Genomic DNA, 19,611 nt, shown 5'->3' with positions numbered 1-19,611 from the left:
GCGGGATGGGGGCGGCCCCGCCGGGACCCTCGTGGTCTCTACAGCTTCCCTTCCCTCCCATCCCATCGGTTCCCATACCCATCCCAGCCCTTCTTGGTCCCGGTCCCCCCCGGGGGGGGGGACCCCGCCGGGACCCTCGTGGTCTCTACAGCTTCCCTTCCCTCCCATCCCATCGGTTCCCATACCCATCCCAGCCCTTCTTGGTCCCGGTCCCCCCCGGGGACCCGCGTCCTCCCCGGGGAGTGGAGCAGTAGCTCCCGGGCATCCTTCTCCTCTTCCTCCTTCTCGACCCTTTCAGCCGGGGGTGCGCGGGGCCCCCTCCAGCCCGGGGAATGGGAAAACGGGAGAGCCGGGAGAGGGGCGAGCACATGGGCACAGCCTTTGGGCTTGGCCGGGATTCCCAGGGGCCTGCAGCAGCATCCCTGTGTGCCGGGAGAAGCACCCCAGCACAGAGCTTGGCGTTTATTCCGTCTTTGTACAGAACAGCCCCAGAGATCTGATTGCCCTGTTCGTTCGGGCTTACATTGCCTAGGTAACCCTCTTTTTCAGTACGTACTATTTTCCAGAATAATGGTTTTCCAGCTAGGCTGTTGCAGTTATTAATTAGTACTGATTGCTCCTTGTATGCGATGAACGGGGTGAAGTTCCATGGTTCTTAAATATCCTTGTGGATGGGGGGATTTTTATGTGTCACTGAATAACTTATCAGACAGCAGGGTTTGGGGTTTGCCTTTTTTCACTGCTTTTCAATAGTGAGAAGCTCTTTGGAGACCAGAAATCGTGGTATCTTACAAACAATCTAGGTTCTGTCAGCAGGTGAAAATACTTCTTCATCTTAGTGGTTATTTCCTAGACATGTAAGGACTCTGCAAGTTTATGAGAGGAAAGTGAAATTTAAGCAAGGTTATGATTTAAAATAATCATTATGCAAAGTATGCAGCACTTTCCCTGTCCCCCCCCCGCCCCCAAATTTAAGCTGTGTGTGGACATAAGTCTTTTATCACTTTTTATGTTGTTAGTAGCTGTTCAGCAACTTCCTGGAATATTAATATTGTCAGTGCTTCCTAAAAGGAAAATTGTGGGAATTGTGGGGACCAGCACTTCTGGCTTGGGCCTCACGTGTGGTTGGGGTTTGACACAAAAGGCCTTGTCTGAACCCCAGGTTTTGGATAATGTCATGGAATGAAGTTTTCAGTCTGTCAGTTGACGAGGTGTGAAATACTAAGTAAAATTGCATCACTTGGAGGGTGAAACAGTGTGTCAGAGCAGGGCAGGAGGTGACACAAATGAAGTGTAATCCTGGGTAACACCAATTCTTTTGTAGGTTTGAAGTTGTCAGCAGAATACCATGGTTGCCCTGGGCAGGAGGGTAACAAAGTTTCAGCTTCCAGGAGTGCAGGAAAACACCAGCTTCTCCTTTCTCCGGAAAGGGATCCTGTCCTCCTAAACACACCCGTGTTTTCCCAGGTTCTTGTGCACTGAGGAGCCTCTGGCACGCAGCAGATCTGCAGCCCTTTGCAGCAAAATTCAGTTTGCAGGCTGCCTGCTGCTCCTGTGCCTTGGGGGAAGCATCCCCAGCCTCCCTGGGTCCAGGCACAGCTCCTGGGACAAACCTTTGCAGTGGCAACTGTGGAAAAGCCGTACAGGAAGGCTGGGGCTGTCCCTCCCAGGTTCTCTTTGCAGTGGAGCCATTTATTCCTTCAGAGGTGCTTTTACATGGGAATCAAGAAGGAGAAATTTAAATTTGCAAGACCAAGCTCTACAGAGGGCCTGGACAAAACCTTATGTTTTGAGACATAAGGTCTGTAGTATTTGGCTGGTGACAACAAAATGTTGGTAGATAACAAGAGTCTCTTACCAGATGTCTCAGACAGGAAATGCAGTGGAAAACAAGCTCTAGAAATAATCCAAGAACGTCCTAACTCTAAGAAATGGAAGCATTATCAAAAATAAGTGTTACTTGTATGTCCAGCAATTCAATTTTGCCACTTCTGTGGTGGCTGACAGGTGGTATTGCTTAGGTGTCAGCTTTTCCTTTTATCTGTTTATTTTTGTTGGTGGTAGCACCACCTGGACTTGCAGAACATGAATATTTTTCATGAACTTCCTTCTGTATCTGTGGCAGGCCCCGGAATTCTTGTAACAAGTTTTTCCACTGGACCAAAAAGAAAAAAGAAGGGCAGGGTTAAATGAAAACCACTTAAATTCCATGCATTTACATGACAACACTGGGATCTCCAGCATGGGAGATGAGTGGTTGCTGAAATCTGTCTCATTCAAATGCATGGGAATAATCTCACAAACTTTCCTAATGCCAGAGGGATCAATATTTTAAGACTGACAGTTCTTACTAAGTAAAAGTGACAATTTGTGTTAGAATTTACTCATTGAGTAGCTTCCAAAAGTGGCTGTGTTCAGCACATGCTAATGCTGTGTTCACTGTACGCTCAGAAGGAAATAATTCCTATTCTTTTTTGGATCTTATTTTCTCTTTCTCCTCTGCACCCTCCAGAGCACTGGAGGTGCTACTTCCATACAGCACTAACGAGAGCAAGTGACTGTTTTAAAAACCTGTTCACTGGACTGTTTTTAGTTTTCTCAAGTCATGTTCTGAATTACTTGAACTTCACAGTGAAAGAAAAGCAAAAATATCCCCATACATTTATGATTTTAAAGAGTTTTTTGGCTATTTTTTAATCTCTTTTTCTGTTGTTGAGATGATGCCCTGGCTTTGCATTTTATTCTCGGTGACTTTGATATGAAGTCAGTGATATTTGTATGAAGGGCCTGATTCCCTCTCCCACGCCTGTAAACGGGATGTCCATTTAGAAGTTTATGCCACAAGCTCCTGAGTGTTCAGTGGACTTTATTCCTACATTTATTTGAGGTAAGGAAGCATTTCCCTGCCTGTACCAATGGCAGTCTCCTGTACCTGCTGCTCAGGAAGTTTGGAAAATCAGCAGAAAACAGGAGCCCACCTGTCCCGAGTGCCAGATCCATTTGTTACGCAGTAAATCCTCATTTGGAGAGGAGCACGTCCCCACCTCGGTTAGTCTGAGGGCTCAGTGCACACATTAAGAATGTGTTCCTACTGTTAAACTTGGTTAGTGCTGCTGCCAGTACCTGTTAAGTGCTTTACTGATGCAGGGGTGAGATTCTGCTGGGGGCTCCTGGGGTGGATGTGCCTGATGGAGTCCTGATGGGAGAGACAGGGAATGCAGCAGCCCTCACAGCAGGGAGAAATGCTTGGGCAAGAACTCAGCATATCCAGGGCTGATCCCACGGTGTGGGCAGCAGGAAAGGGGGGGATCCTGCCCCTCAGGTGAGAGCCCACCTGCAGAGCTGCTCCAGTCCTGGGGCCCAGCACAGGAAGGAGCTGGAGCTGCTGGAGCCAGGTCAGAGGAGACACCAAGTTGTTGAGGGTACTGGAGCACCCTCCCTATGGAGATGGGCTGGGAGAGCTGGGAATGTTCATCCTGGAGAGGAGAAGGTTATGTGGAGACCTCACAGCCCCTGCCAGGATCTGAAGGTGCAGGGAGGCTGGAGAGGGAACTTCGTCAGGACCTGGAGTGCCAGGACAAGGGGAATGGTTTCCCAGTGTTAGAGGGCAGGGATAAATGGGATATTGGGAAGGAATTGTTCCCTGTGAGGGTGGGCAGGCCCTGGCACAGGGTGCCCAGAGCAGCTGTGGCTGCCCCTGGATCCCTGGCAGTGCCCAAGGCCAGGTTGGACATTGGGGCTTGGAGCAGCCTGGGACAGTGGGAGGTGTCCCTGCCCATGGCAGAGGTGGGACTGGGTGGGATTTAAGATCCTTTCCAGCCCAGCCCATCCTGGTTCTGTGGGATTTGAAATCCCTGTGAGCTCCTGTACCCAGCATTGCTCACTCCCTGTTTGCTGAGGGGCAGGAGATGTCCATTGCACCTGCTGGTTCAGTGTAAATCCTGCTCTGCACCTGGAGGAAGTAGGTGGGAAGGAAACACCTGAGAAGTATAGCATTTGTAAATCTTAAAATACAGGATTAAGAAGTTATGGTTTTAGTTTGTTCTTCTGGAGAAAGGATAATTATTTCTTTTTTTTTTTCCCCTTCCCAAAGCTTAGGGAAGGAGGGGGATTAAATTTATGTTCTGTTGTTTTGCCAACAGTCAGGACTTGGCCTTTTTATTGCTTTTTCATTTAACTAAAATTTTCCTTCTAAACCTGCAGATGGGAAGGACGTGTCTTGTCTTCTTCTCTAAACTAGTTCCCTTCTGACTTGTGTGTGTTCATAATAGTTCTTGAGGGAGCAAGAGAGAGCAAAAAGTTGTTTTGTGACCTAAAAGCCTTAGTTAGATATCCAAAAGATATGCAGTGTGTTCCTAGTTGACATATGTTTGAAATTATGTCTTTATTGGGCTTTGTTTATGGAAGATAAGGAAGGACTTCCTGCACCAAGGTGTGCATGAGCTGTATGATGAAAATGGACTTTTATAGGCGGTTTGCAATCCTTACAATCCCAGAAGCAGTTTTCAGGTACAGCACTGACTCTTGAATCCTGTGCTTTCCCCAGTTTGTTAATTCAGCTTCTGCTGCAAAAGAATGATGTGAAAGGAATCAGCAGAGGCCTCACTTGATAAAACATTGCACATTTCTCCCTGCTTTCATTTAGTAACCAGGGACAGCATGTGCTCATCCTTGTCTGGGGAGGGACTGCTTTTTGTAGGAGGCCTGATGTTCTGTGATGCACATTCTCAGCAGTAAAGAAGTGTCTGTGACTCAGGGTTGTGTTTTGGTTTATTTTATAACTTGCTCTCAGTTCCCAAGGTGTGCCACACCTCGTCACCTGCCCTCTTTGGGAGTTTCTCAGGAGCCCAGAGGAGCTTGGTGAAATTCTGGCCTTTGAGGAACAGCCCCAACACTTCTTTGACATTTGTTTTATTACCCCCAGAACATGGGAAGCTCTGGTGTGATGGGAGTGTGGTTAAGAGAGTAATTCAGGTGTCTTTTGCTTGTGACTGACAGAGGTTTTATTGAAGGTGTCAAATGGAGCCTCACTTAGAGGGTAAGGTTAGAATTGGGGTCTGGATTGGGCCTCAGACTCTCCTTTCCTGTAGAGATCTGTGGTCTTCAGCTGTTCTTTGTTGGTCTGGGATGTGGCAGATGATGGTTGATCTGTCTGTCCTTGTGGAATTCTCTGTATTCCAGCAGCATGGCTTGTCCTGGCTTTCTAAGGGTTGCTTGACCTGGTCCAAGGTGTTGAGGCAGGGCAGGGGTGAAATTTTCAGTCTGCTTTCATTTTATTTTGTGTTATGGGACTGATGAATCTTTGCCATCTTAAATTCGTCCATTATTTAATGGTATCATTCTCTTCCATGTGTCCTGGGTCTGGCATATGGATGATCTTTAGGAGTATATTTAAGGTATTTTATCTTAATAATAAAGTTTTGCAAGTGTAATACTTCAAAATAGATCACAGCAAATGTATCAGTGAAGTGTCTACTTCAGAATGCAACTGACAGCTAATAATGGCAACAGATGTAAAAATTAAGAGATATTTCATTTTAAGCAGACCTTCAGCTTTATGGATATGCCAGTAAAGTTGTGGTAGTTAATGGAAAGCCTCAACTCAAAGCATCTTGTCTTTTCTTTATGTTGTGCTGTTCCAAAGAGTCACTCTTGCTGCAGTCCTTTGCCATGTGTTCAGAGCTCTCAGTGAAATGTGCATTTTCTAGTCTATTTAGCCTGGTGTTACATTGCTCAGGAGGTGAATAAACCCTGGAGTTGATTGTCTGGCTTCTGGGAGTGCTTTTTTCAGGAAGGTGCCCGCATTTAAAGCAATATATTCCATCTTGTGTTTTATCACACCAAGTAAATCCTTCATTAAAAATAGGTTGTTGCATAATGTGTGTTTTCAATCCAGGTTATTTTGAGGAGTTCTGCAAAACTTTGTGTTCAAATGGCTACGATCTAAGTGTGTATTACATGGAATGTTATAATTTAAACCCTCAGTTTAGACGCATGAGATACATATCCATAGCTCTTTCAGTGTATTATTATACTCCTGGAACTTCCATCCATGCAGTAAAAACGGCTTCAGCTGTTGCTGGTCCTGGCTTTTGCAGAGCCCCAAGGATGATCTTCGGTACAAGAGCGATGCAGAAAAGGCAACAGGAGATTTCTGCACTGCCTTGGTGGTGAAGACGAGTTTTGATCAGTCATTTACAAGAGACTTGATTTAACACTTTGAAGTCACTGTGATTTGCTGACATTTGTTCAGTGTGTCCACAGACAAATGGGAAACAGTTCTGAACCTTCTCAGTGGCTTCTCTCCTTTGGCAGAACAAGGGGCTTTTCATTTCTCTTCCTTTTAATAGAGAAGTCAGACATTGGAGGCTAAAGATGAGAACTTAAAAGTTTAGGTGCTAATGTAAAACCCTTTGCCCCAGGGTGTGTTGTTTATGTACTTTGTTTATGTACATACAGTCATGAGTTAAAATGGGATTTGTTCCTTATCTCTCATGGTTGTTTCTTAAGAAATACTCTTTGACTGTTCTGTTTTGCATACAAATGGAACAGTAATATGCGTTCATTGGAGTAATTCTGCTCCAGGATTTAGAGAAAAAAGTGGCTTTACTTTCCTTAAAGTACTTAAGTTTTTTTGTCTGTAATACAAAACTCTGGCTTTAAAATGACCCGAGTTCTGGGTTTGGTACCCAGACTGGTTTTTGGATGCCACAGCTGCCTATTCATTAACCTGCAGCTGGCAAACTGGAAGTGAAGCTTCCCTGTTTTTACCCTGTTTCTGTCTCTGCATACCCTGGTCAATTGAAAGCTCCTCTCAGTGTGAATATCGTTGCACTGCCAGAATTGACCAGGCTCTTAGTTCAGTCTAGGTCCTGATACCCTGTTGCTGTTTATGTCTCCAATGAAAATGTGCATTGCAGTGGTGTCTACAGCAGAAGTGTGATCAATCCTGCTGAGTGCCCTGGTTACTTGAAAAACCTCTGAGAGATGAGTTTGATACAACAGATGTCACCCATCCTCTCTCAGAGGTGCATTTTCAAGGCAGGTGAGAGCTGGGACACCTTTGCAGGAGAGGAACTGGCACCATGGAAAACTGGCTCTGGTTCCATAGGTAGGAAGCAGCAGTGCACTGCTTCCCAGAGCTTGGATTGACAGTGAAGTACCTATTTCTGAGTTTTCTAGCGCTTCAGTTTTAGATCCCCATCCCCTGTCAATGAATCCTCCCATTCCTTGGAGTGTGATGGTCTGAGGCAGAAGCGTTACACGAGTCAGGAGTGGGCTGGGCAGGCAGCAGCTGGAACTTGGGCACCAGGGAATTTTTATTTTAAGCAAACAGTAATTGCAGTATATCTTTAGTTTGATCCAGAACAGCCTGTTCTTGAAATCTTGTGGGGTCAGGTGATGCTTGGGACCAAGATATTTAAAAAAATATTTTATTGTTGGAATAAAGACAAGGCAATTCCTTGTAGAACTTAAACCTGCAACATGTGACAAAAGGAATGTGTTGGGAGTCTCACTGTGGGGTAACTGAAATGGTTTCTCTTCAGAGCTGATCTGGTGCCAGCCATTGACTGATGGGAGAATCAGTGAATGTCATGATACAACTGAGCTGTGTGCCTTGGATTTTTTAAATTTTGTTTTATGTAGATGCCTTTTAGTCCTTCATCTCTGTGGCAGGTGAACCAAATGCTTTTGCAGCTTTTCTGTCTAACTACTAACGCAAGTAACTAGTTCAGCCTTGCAGCTGGTGTGACAAAAATTACTGTGGTTGTATGAGAAGTATTGATCTTCAAGGTCCACCAACCAGGTGTGTGAAAATAGGGCTTGAAATTCTGCTACATGCAATAAATACTTGTGCTTGCTGCAGAACTAATTGCATGCTGTGTCATGCCTTGTCCTGAAGAGGTTTAAGATCATGTCTTAATTCTGCTGCTTCTCTTAGGAAAAACAAATCCCTCTTTTCTTACCTTGTTCTTTGTGCTTTTTCTCTCCTGTATCTTTTACTGTTTCACTTGCAAGTTTTTCTGCCATTGTTTTCTCTTCTTCATTTTCATGTCATTCTTCCAAGTTGCTGGAGAATGTGATTAGCCAGGGAGGAAACAGAGATAATCAAAAACTGGTTGTAGACACAGTCTGCTGTTGGGTGAGGCCAAGAGAAGGTGTAATACACTGAGCTGTTGGAAATAATGTTCAGTCTCTTGGCTTCCCAAATATATTTTGTCCTGCAGGTGGATTGTCTTGACTGATTGTATGTTTTGTATTAACACATCATTTACAGCAATAGTGCTGTACAGAACTGGCACAATAGCCATGACTGCTCTCTGCTTCCCCAGTTCATTAATTTGTAGGTGGACAGGGGTGGGAGATTCTGGTTCATTTTTAGAACAATACCTTTTGTGAGGGATTCTCTGGCTTCAAGGATTCACTCTGGATTGGTTTTGTGTCTTATTGAAGCAGGTTTGCATCTTGGGTAGAAATTCCCCTTTGTGGCTTCCTGTTCTTCAGTTCTGGCCTGTGTTTTGTGTTTGAAGGAAAGGAGAGTGGAAGGTGCAGAATGAATCTTTGATTTCCTGGTATCAGGCACGTGCTGAGCTTTCCATCAGCTTCTTTGTGCCTTTGGAGTGCAAATCGTGTGCTCTTTGCTGGTGAGGCAATAGAACGAAAACCTGGGAAAAGAGAGATGAAATGCTTCAATGGGATTCTTCTGGAAGCCCTTGCAGTCCTCTTCATCCACCTCTTCCTAGTGACAGCTAATTGTGCTTCATTTCCTGACACAGCATCACATAAATGCTCTCTGGGAGAAGGGCTTGGCTCTGGGCTCTGGGAATGGCCTGTGAGGGACTGGAAATGCAATTCCTGGGGCGCTGGGAGCAGCTGTGAGGGATGTTTGGGGGGGGGGGGGGGGGGGGGGCCGCTTTGCACCCCCCTCCTGGGGCGCTGGGAGCAGCTGTGAGGGATGTTTGTGGGGGGGGGGGTTTGCCCATTTGATATCCCACTCCTGTCTAGTTCTGCTGTTGTGCTCTTTGGGATTGGAATTTGCACAGCAGAGATCTTGCCCTGTCTTGTTTTCAGCTCTTACCACAAATTAACTTTTTCCCAAATTCTCTAATCTTAATCAGGTGGTGAATGATAGGATCTGGATCTTGTTTTCTTCTAGAAGCTGAAGGATTTGATGCAAATAACACTGAAAATATTGCTAATTTAATTACTGTCAGCTGATAGTTCCTTTTAAAGCCCTACTTGGAATTGAGTGACTTGCTCACAGTCCTTTGTGGAAGGAAAAGTATTTGTGGAAAAGCAACTTCTTTACCCTTGATGGACTTGTGGGAATTTAGAACTTAGTTATGAGCGAGTCCCTTGTGGTTTAATACCAGACTATAGGCTGGAAAAATGTCTGTATGAGCTGCTGAAGTGCAAACTGGGTGGATAATTTAATCATGGGTGGGTTGATTGCTTCAATTACAACTTTAGATGTAGAAAGAGGCTTGTGATAAGCAAAAGGACAAACAAGTGATGGCTTTTGTTGGTGACACTAAAGAACTGTCTAACATATGATGTCTTTTTTCCAAATCCAATTTTGAGGAAACAAAGGCAACATGTAGGCAGCTGTACAAAAAACCAGTAAATAAACTTCAGTTCAATCAGCTGGGGGGTTGTTGCTGTTGAGCAGCCACAGTGCAACACAAACCTGTGGACAGATTTTGGGGAGTTACTTCCTTGTCCTCATCTAGAGCAATTCCAGTCTGGAGAAAAGGAGTGAAGGGTTTAAAATCTTGTTTGCTCGTGGAACAGTGAGGAATGGTTTGTACTAAGGGGGGTTTTGCTGGGAGAAATTCAAACTGGGCTGGGGAGTTTTGGGCTGTAATGCATCAGATGCTGAGCTTTCGTGGCTGGAGAGTGGTGGCACTCCCTGTTCACTGCAAGGATTTAGGCAGCCCAGATTTGTCTCTGTTAAATCTGGAACATTCATCCTTTTTTGCTGTGCTAAAAATGGAAAAAAAGTTCTGAAGATGCCTTCGCATAAAGTTGACTTAGTATGGAAAATGAGCTTGGGTAGACTGGGAGTTGTTGGGGTGAGTTTGTATATTTATAAGCATTTTCTAGAAGCGTAAAGTTAATTCTTTTGCTGCTGCCCGGGGGATATTTTTGTTACATTTTCAGGGCATCCTGTTGATACGAGAGAAACTGAAGCTGTGCATTTTTTAGTCTCTACCATCTTCATTTTGGTGTCTTGCATTTTCAAAGCTTCCCATAAGGCTGGATATGAAGCTTTCATTTCCCTGGGATTCATGGTTTTCAAATGTTGCCTACCTAATGCAGACAGGTTTTCAAATGCTTTGTGATAAATGCAGCAAAAATTCCCTCAAAACATTGATTTTTTTTTTTTTTTTTTTTTCCTCTCTCTTTAAGGTTTGGCCCCCATGGAATCCCTGTGACCATATTTCCTAAAAGGGAGTACAAGGACAAACCTGAAGCCATGCAGCTCCAAAGCAAACCATTCCAAGAGGAGGCGCAGGTGAAGTGTGAGGCCAATGCTGCAGTCCCTGATGACTCCTCCCTCACGCAGCCATCAGAGCCCAGCATAGCTAAAAGCCTTTGGACTTCTAAACCACCTCCTCTCTTTCACGAGGGAGCGCCATACCCTCCTCCTTTGTTTATCAGGGACACCTATAACCAGTCAATACCTCAGCCTCCACCCCGGAAAATCAAGCGGCCCAAGCGGAAAATGTACAGGGAGGAACCCACTTCGATCATGAACGCCATCAAACTACGGCCCCGGCAGGTCCTGTGTGACAAGTGCAAAAACAGCGTGGTGGCAGAGAAAAAGGAGATCAAAAAAGGTGGCAATGCAAGTGACTCTTCCAAATACGAGGATAGTAAAAAGCGAAGAAACGAGAGCGTGACTACTGTGAATAAAAAACTTAAGACTGACCATAAGGTGGATGGAAAAAGCCAAAACGAAAGCCAGAAAAGGAACGCTGTGGTCAAGGTTTCAAATATTGCCCACAGCAGAAGCAGAGTAGTTAAAGTTTCCGCACAAGCAAATACTTCAAAAGCGCAGTTAAACACAAAAAAAGTTCTCCAGAGCAAAAACATGGATCATGCAAAAGCTCGGGAAGTCTTGAAAATGGCCAAAGAAAAGGCACAAAAGAAGCAGAGTGCAACCTCCTCCTCCAAAAATGCACATTCAAAGGTCCACTTCACGCGGCGTCTTCAGAACACCAGCTCAGGGTCCCTCCCGCCCCGATTGCGTCTAAAGCCCCAGCGGTACCGCAACGAAGAAAATGACTCTTCCCTCAAGACAGGACTTGAGAAAATACGGAGTGGCAAGATGGCAACTAAGCCCCAGTCTCGCTGCTCCTCCACCCGCTCAGCAGGTGAGGCCCCTTCAGAAACCCAGAGCCCCTCAGAAGGCCCCGAAGAGGCCAGCAGTGAGGTTCAGGACACGAGTGAAGTGCATGTAACTGTTGATCAGGATGAACAGCAGACACTGGGCAAGAGAGGCAGCAAAAGCAATATAACGGTTTACATGACCCTTAATCAAAAGAAATCTGACTCTTCCAGTGCATCAGTTTGTAGTAGTGATAGCACAGATGATTTGAAATCCACCAACTCTGAGTGTAGCTCTACTGAAAGCTTTGATTTTCCTCCAGGCAGCATGCATGCACCTTCCTCCTCCTCCTCCTCCTCCTCCTCCTCTTCGAAGGAAGAGAAAAAGCTCAGTAATTCCTTGAAAACAGAAGTCTTTTCCAAAAACGTCTCTAAATGTGTCACACCAGATGGCAGGACCGTATGTGTAGGGGACATTGTTTGGGCCAAGATTTATGGCTTCCCTTGGTGGCCGGCCCGTATCCTTACCATAACTGTGAGCCGCAAGGATACCGGGCTGCTGGTGCGCCAGGAGGCTCGTATCTCATGGTTTGGCTCCACCACCACGTCTTTCCTTGCTCTTGCACAGCTCTCCCCCTTTTTAGAAAGCTTCCAGTTGCGCTTTAATAAGAAGAGAAAGGGTCTGTACCGCAAGGCCGTCACTGAGGCAGCCAAGGCTGCCAAGCAGCTCACGCCCGAGGTGCGGGCCCTGCTGACGCAGTTTGAGACGTGAACGTGGAGAGTAAGGTAGGCAAGAAACCTGGAGGCTCCACCAAATCCATAGCCAGGTTAGAGAGAACTCCCAGGAAGGACGTGGCAAAGTCAGAAGTTGCACTCGGTTGACTGCTCTTTTTATACGAGACTCGTGCCGTGCGTAGCGGTTCTTGACGGTTAAATCCAGTTGAACATGCAATCAAAATTAGCCTAAAAGTGAGGACTGCGGTATTTTTCAAGTGAGAGTTTTTTTAAAAGAGAAAGATAAAAAAAAAACAAAACAAACCAAACCTCCTCAACCACCCGATGCATAGGAGCCATAGCCTCAGCTGGAAGGCAGCTGATTTGCAGGGAATTTTTTAGTAGTTTCTGCCCAGTATATAACTAGTTCTGTGTGGCCAAGGGTTGACACGAGGGATGAAAGTAGTAGCTGTGACTTTTTTGTTTTATTAGGTGGCCCATCAGGGAAGTGTAGAAATGTAAGCCTTGTCTAAATGGTCTTTAAAGATTATTTTTAACCAGTCTCTAATGGATTTAGTCTGGCCAGGCCCAGTGGGTTCAAACTCCCCTCTCCGGGCGGCGCGTCCCGAGCGGGCCGGTTTAAATGGCATTGGAGACGTGCTCAGAGTTGTAAGGAAGAAGAATTTTAGTGACTTAAAGACCAGATTAAATGGGGTTTTATCGTAGTGACCACTTAAACACTCAACCTTTCTATGCACATGGGGGCACAACTAAATCACTTCAGGGTCGGAGAAGTCGAGGGATGCCTGTAGCTCTAAGACAAAGCTGAGGAGGCCTCAGTGTTTGGGATCAAGGGCTGTTAATGCTGCATAGGTGTGAATCATTCTGGTCTTTCTTCCTGAAGAAATCTTTCAGGCCATTTGCCTGGAGGTTTAGCTTAAGAGAGGCTTTGTTTTGAATGTGTAAATAATCAATTGCTGAAATTGGTCAGATTTTCTCCTGACTGGTTGTTCCTAAATTCTTAGGATACGTCCTAGTAAATTACACTTTGTGAATTGTCAGATGTGTAATTGTTGCATTTTGGATGTATCTAACTTCCTTTTTTTTTTTTCCTTTTTTTTTTTTTTTTTAATATTTCCGTTTAAGGTATCTGTTTGCAGGTCAGAAAAATGAGAATATGTAATTGTGTAATGCTCTGAAATGTAAAAAAAGCAAACTGTAAATAAAATTGACTAAATCTGAATTATTTGTGTGTGTTTCTCAAAAAGCTTTGAAACAAATCCAGGATGTCAGAGTATTTTATCTGTATGCCGGATTTAGAGGACACCCTTAAAAAGTAAATTGTCCTTTTTCATGCATTCTTAAAGATTAAGTGCTTGATGTAAATGCTATTGGTATACTTCAGTCTTAATTTGGAGATTATTAATTACTTGTCCCTTTTGTTTCAGAACCAGCTCTGTAGAGGGCTTTCTGGAAAGTTGATTAAATTTCTCCCTTAATTAGCTTTTGGGCCATATATCTGAGTAGAGACTGTGGATAATGTCACTTGTACAGTGGGGAATGTTTTCAGTTTCCATCTCAGAGCCAGTCAGAGCCACTCTCCACTGCCACTCCAGCTTTTCTTGCATGGTTTTTGCTCAGTATTGGGGCATTTTCATGCAATGCACTTGACTTTTTTTTTCTGTGAGTTTTGGTCCTTACTTGACCATGTGAATTCCTGTGTCCTCCAACCCATTCCAGCTTCAGCCTTGCAATGCCTTGTGAAGAGTCTCCTGGTGCTCATCCCAAAGCAGTTCTCATCCTGGTTTTTCCAGAATTGTGACAGGTGTAAAAATTTAAGCTCAGACTGAAATTAAACAGACAAGAAAATGGGGGCAAGGATTTAATCATCAAACCCTGAAAATATTTTTATTTAAAGATTTAATTTCATATGTTCATGATACTGTCTGGTCTTACCAAAGCATTCAGTTTCTTTTTACCTTTTTAAAATTATTCTGTCGTGCCCACAGAACTATTGGAAGTCTAAAATGTCAAACACATGGCTGTTCAAATTTTCCTCAAACTGACGGTCATTAATGGCTAATTAAGCTTCCAAATATACCACCTTTACCTTGGCATTCTAACAGTTCCCAAAAAGCCCCACTGGTCAATGCTTTTTGAATGTGATAAACACACAATATATTTCATTTAAGAAAAAAGAAAAAATTGGAAAAAAAAATCTGTTTCACTTCTCTGTATTCTCTCCTGCAAACAGAAACAGTTTCTTTAAGTAAATAAGCTGTGTTTTGTTATTAAAGCAAACTGCTTTTTGGAGTCACGAACCCACGTGAGGTGAGTCAGATGTCTACACCACTTCCTTGAGGTCTAGAAGCTCAAGTGAACTGGTTTTAAGTTAGTTGTTCTAAGCCAAGTAGTGGCAAAGTCAATATTGACATTGTTTTTTTTTTTTCTTTAGAAGACCTGGAAGCTTTGTTCTCTTAATTTATATAAAATTAGAATAGCACTGCAGCTTACATAGGCAGAGTTTGCTCAGATGTTCACTTGGGGGAGCAGCAGGTATGGGAGGGCTTTCTTTAGGTGGTTTTATGTTCAAAGAACTGTTTATGGAAGGCATTTAAAGTCAGTTTTGATTTGTAGCTGATGGGTTTTAAGTTTTTCCTCAGTTCCATAGTGAATGTGCTGTATCTCTGCAGACTGAACAGGGCTCCAAACAAATAATTAGTTTTGTTAAATTATTTTTTTACAACACCATGTTACAGCAAGTTGGAAATCTCCTTTCCATACTCGTCCCTGATTTTCCTTTAACTGCAAAGGAGCTGCTCCTGTGGATGCAGCAGAGTTTCCAGGGGCTGGGCTGGGCTGATGGAGAGCCTGGCTCAGGCAGGCACAGGGGGAGAAGAGCCTTGGAGGCTGGGACAAGGCTTGGGGCTGCTTTAGCTGGACTGCAAACCCCCCTTTGATGTGCCTGTGGTCCCCAGCAGTGCCTGGTGCTGCAGCTGGGACACAGCCCCGAGGCAGAGGCACTTTCCATGGCTTATCCATGATTTATCCATTGCTCCCACCAGGAGTAGCCCTGTGCTGGTGATCCATCCCTCAGGCTGGGCCAGGGCAGGCTCAGGGTGGACAGCAGATGCACTGGACACCAGGAATTTCCCCATGGAAAGGGTGCTCAGGCCTTGGCAGGGGCTGCGCAGGGAGGTTTGGAGTGCCCATCCCTGAAGGTGCCCAAGGAAGGGCTGGAGGTGGCACTCAGAGCTCTGGGCTGGGGACAAGGTGGGCATCGGGCACAGGCTGGACTTGGTGGGCTTGGAGGTTTTTTCCACCCTCAGTCCTTCTGTGACTCTGTCTTCAGAAGGCAAACAGCAGTAGAGAGTGACTGTTATTTTTCCATCAGTTTCATGGGATAAATTGCAAATGATGCTTTTTTGACTTGATGAAATTCCTCGGTGTGGTTGTTGGATATTTATTGCCTGTTGGTTTAGGGGAGAATGGGACAGGGCATGATGAGTTTCTAGTATAGGTGTTCTGTTCCTCTGAAGATCTTCAGCTGCAGTTAAAATGCCTTGGGAGAGAGGGCAGTTATTTCAAAACTTAGCTTTCTTTTCCCAGAGGTATTTGAAGGTGTGAGGCTTCAGGAGTGAAGCTGGAAGCAATGGGAAATGCTTGTGTGTCTCTGAAGTGGAGCCATGCAGGACATTGAACAAGTATTTGTTACCTGTCTAATTAGAGTTGTAACTTTGTGTCAACCCTTCAGCCAGATGATCATCTCTGATGATTTGATATCCCTTTCAGATACTGTTTTCTGTTTGGTCCCTACTGAACTACCCTGGCGTGGGGTTTGTGGGGGAGATTTAGGTCTGTGCAAGGCCAAAATACTATTTTTTTGGGCATGTTGTAAAATACCTTTGGGTTCTTTAACATAGTTTCTAACTGTGATTAGGATTAAGAGTAGCGCAAGTGAGGAAGGGTAAGAATTGCTTTTTGCATTGCTAGCCCTAGACCTGGTTCTGTTTAACTCTCCTAAGTCCTGATAGTGATTTTCTTTCATGTCTGCTAAAAATGTCAGAGTAGAATAGGAATGTGAATTTTGGGAAATAAATGTTAGTAGCTCATTCTCAGCATCATCATCTGTCCTTCTGCCTGTTTTGTGCAGTCCAGTGAGAAAACAGAGCTGCTTTCTTGGCTGAGGAGCAGTGGAAAGGAGCAGACTGATAATCAGGGAAAGGCTGTTTCGGCCCATCTTTTGCTTTCTAATTGTGTTCCAATAAATGCCTGCAGGAATAGCAAATTCAGGCAGTGCAGGGAGGTCCCTCGCTGATCTGTGGATAAAGACTGAGCTCGGAGGGACGTGCACTGAGCTCGAGCCTAAAGGGCTGGATGGCAGTGTGTGGTGGCACAATCCCTTGGGTACAATGACTAGGACTGTTTAAAAAGGCAATTTTTTCATAACTAACAAAACTTTTGACCATGGAGTGACCAGGGATCACCCACATTTAACACTGAAAGCTTGTGTAGCTGCCAGCTGACTGAAGATCCATTAGATCGGGCTTGAGAGATGGGGATGGGAGTATCCAGCTTCAAATTATCCTTAATCCCTAATGGAAAGAACCTCTGTTGTGATCCTGGTCCTGACTGACGATGGCAGTTCCCAGGCAACATTTAACCCCCTGCAGCTGCTGCTCTCTGTGACACATTTGGATTTTAGTTTAAAGAGTTCCCTCTCCCCCTGGCAGTGTGTCCATAGTGTGGCTATCTAGGTAGTTTACATCCCCTGGTATGGTGGCTTTTCCCTTCTCTTCCCTGCTCACCATCCTGGCATTTTCAGGCACCTGGTCTAGTCTGACCTCAGTGGTAAGAAGTGTTTGTGGTCATTTGGATGGGCTTTACCAAACAGCATCAATTCCTTCCCGAGTCAGAAATATGTGATTATTGGGGTTTAATTGTTGGATCCTAGTAGCAGGTTACAATTCCCTATGATTTACTCGTACGTTTCAATCTGTATTACCTGGGATGTGGATACAATCCAGACTGCCATTTAATTTAATTTATGATTTTTCTTCTCAAATTTAACAGTGACACAAGTGCCCTTGTATAAGCACAAGGCAGAGCAGCAGTTCCCAGGCAGGGCTCTGGTGCCAGGGAGTTGGTGACTGGTTTGCCATCCTGCTTTTTCCCTGCATGGCTTTGCTGTTGCTCCCAGATGGGGCAGTTTGGGAGAACTTAGTGCCAGGCACCAACCACTGAGGGGAACTCGGATCCACAGCTCCGTGTTTCCCCCAGGAAAAAGCAATTGGTGTTCCTGGCTGGAGGTGGGAACAGCAGGAGCTGGAAAGGGGGTGTTGTTGAGAGACCAGGGCTTTCAGACTTTAGAAAACCTGAGTCACCTTGCACATCCAATAGGGAGAGACATGGGAGCAAAAGGGAAAAAAAAAGTGTGGAATAACCTGGAAAAGGTGACTCCCTGTGCTTGTGCCTTGGGATGTGGCATCTTTGATCTCCTCTTCCTGCCTGCCTGTGGCCTGAGGGGAGAATTTAACAGCAGCCTGCAGGTAGGAGCTGGCTCAGGGAACAAATCAGGATCCCCTGGAGCAAGTTTGAATCTGGGCTTTGCTCTTCAGTGTGTGAAGAAATGCATCTGGGGGGTTTATTTGGGCTGTGTTTGACAAGTTACTTCCCAAATCAGGACCAGGCACATTTTGAACAGCTGTAATTCAGTTTCTATGCCAGTGATTCCGTTCCTGAGTGCAGAGGAGGAAGAGAGGACTGTGGGAACTGAGGATATTCCAGGTGTGTCAATCCCTGTGGGACAGGGACAGAGGCACAGGGGAAGCACGGCTCTGTTGAGTTGCAGCTAGGACAGGAAATAATACTGAAAATGAGGCAGGGAGTTGAAATGAAGCACTGGAATATTGATTGCATTTGTGACAGTGAAACTCTGCGTGCTGTTTGTGTAACTGCAGCCTTTGAAAAACAATGGATCAGGCTGAGCTCTGCCAGGAATGGGCTCAGTGCAGCCGGGAATGGGAGAGAGCAGATGATGGATCTGTCCTGTCACTTTGTCATTAGCAAGGCTGATTTTGGAAAAACAAAATCTGTGTAGAAATATGTCTCTAACGGAGGATTCTGCCCTCTGTGTCCTGGTCACATCCTGCAGGAATCACACTTGGAGCAATGCAAGTTTGATCTGAGGGGACCTGCACTGCCCCTCCTGCCAGGGGCCTCTGTGCAGCCTCCTGCTTGGCCGATGCAATTTATGTAACAGCAACTTGAAATCAGGTTGTTCTTCAGAGAAAAACAGATCTAGGTCAGTTTTCATGTTTGTTTACAGATGTTTTGGGTGTCAAATATGCAATATGAATAAGGAATAGTCTCCTACATGCCAGGCATGTGCTGGGAATCTCTGCTTTGGGAGGCAAGTGCTCGTTCCAGCCCTGAGATTCTATAACAGAATCACAGCAAATTCAGGTGGCAGAACTGTCCTTGCCTCCTTTTAACAGGTGCACAAAGGGGGAGATGGGACTGGCTTTGTCAGTAAAATAAAAGCAGATACAATTCCAAGCAAATATTTGCTTAAATGCTAATTTAGCATCATTTTTTATTTAGTAACATGTAGGATTTTTGTTTGGCTTTAGGAAACGCTGGGGTTTAATTGCACCTCTGCAGTGCTTCAGGATTTTAAAGCACGTGGTGCCAGTGTGGGTAATTAGTGGCTCTGGTGAAAAGGAACTAAAGCCACAAAACCTAGATTTTTCAAAGACTTTTAGTTAGTTTAGTTAGAAGTTTAGTTAATGAAAAAAAAGTCTTTTCTTAAGGTATTTCAAGTGTTGAGGGATTTAGGAATAATCTCTTCTGATACATTTATATGAAAAAACTGGGTTTGGCCATGTTTTAGGAATTCTTGATACTGTGTCATGTATTTCAGGGAATTAGGCACATAAAGGGAAGAATGTGTTGCTGCTCTTTGTGTTCCTGGTGGCTGAGGCCCTGCTGCTGGAGGGCTGTCTGGGGCTGGAAAAGAAGAAAAGAGTTCTTGCTTTTAGTAGTTCATCATCTGGAAGAGCAGCCTGGTTTCCCTCTTCTCCACTGGCTACAAATGGAATCTGTAGCAGGAAAATGGGAGTTTTGTGCCTTCTGTTCCATAGTTTTGCACAGACACAGCATTATCCCCCAGGAAGGTGCATAAATGTTACTGTAACTACTTAAATTTGGGCTCATGGCCTTGAGGTTTAGTCCCTGATGAGATGTGCTGCTATTTTTGCTTCCCTTGTCCTTCTGGGATGCCTTTTCTCCCCCTCCATGGCTGCCTGGTGTCCTTCTGCTTTTCCTTTGGAGATAAAAGCCAGGACTTTCAAAGGCAGTGCTTCTCTGTGGACAGCAGTGAATACAGGGATTGAGAACACATTCACATGGAAAAATCAGAATCCCCATGGCAGTGCTGGCTGCCAGGAAAAGGCCGTCTGAGCTGAGTTCAGTGGGACAGGAAGGGAAAGGCCTGAGTTGTGTCAGTGCCTGTCCTGACACACATTTTTACCTTGTTCTGGGGTAGTCCTTAGGATGGCTCTGTAG

At 44.9% G+C, this 19,611-nt stretch overlaps 1 protein-coding gene across 4 annotated transcripts in view; it reads left to right on the top strand.

Moving 5' to 3' along the window:
- The first annotated feature begins 10,372 nt into the window (after positions 1 to 10,372).
- PWWP2A (PWWP domain containing 2A) overlaps positions 10,373 to 19,611 on the top strand; it is a 22,060-nt gene continuing 12,821 nt past the window's right edge. For all 4 annotated transcript variants that reach the window (XM_017728239.1, XM_017728238.1, XM_017728240.1 and 1 more), the window contains exon 1: positions 10,373 to 12,117. In XM_017728239.1, coding sequence (XP_017583728.1) covers positions 10,478 to 12,103 — 1,626 coding nt within the window. In that variant the 5' untranslated portion in view covers positions 10,373 to 10,477 and the 3' untranslated portion in view covers positions 12,104 to 12,117. The remainder of the gene's footprint in view (positions 12,118 to 19,611) is intronic.

This window comes from Corvus brachyrhynchos, unplaced genomic scaffold (assembly GCF_000691975.1).
Source record: "Corvus brachyrhynchos isolate BGI_N302 unplaced genomic scaffold, ASM69197v1 scaffold21, whole genome shotgun sequence".
NCBI lineage: Eukaryota > Metazoa > Chordata > Aves > Passeriformes > Corvidae > Corvus > Corvus brachyrhynchos.
Note: the sequence above shows the minus strand (reverse complement) of the source record. Positions and strands in the feature narration are given on the sequence as shown.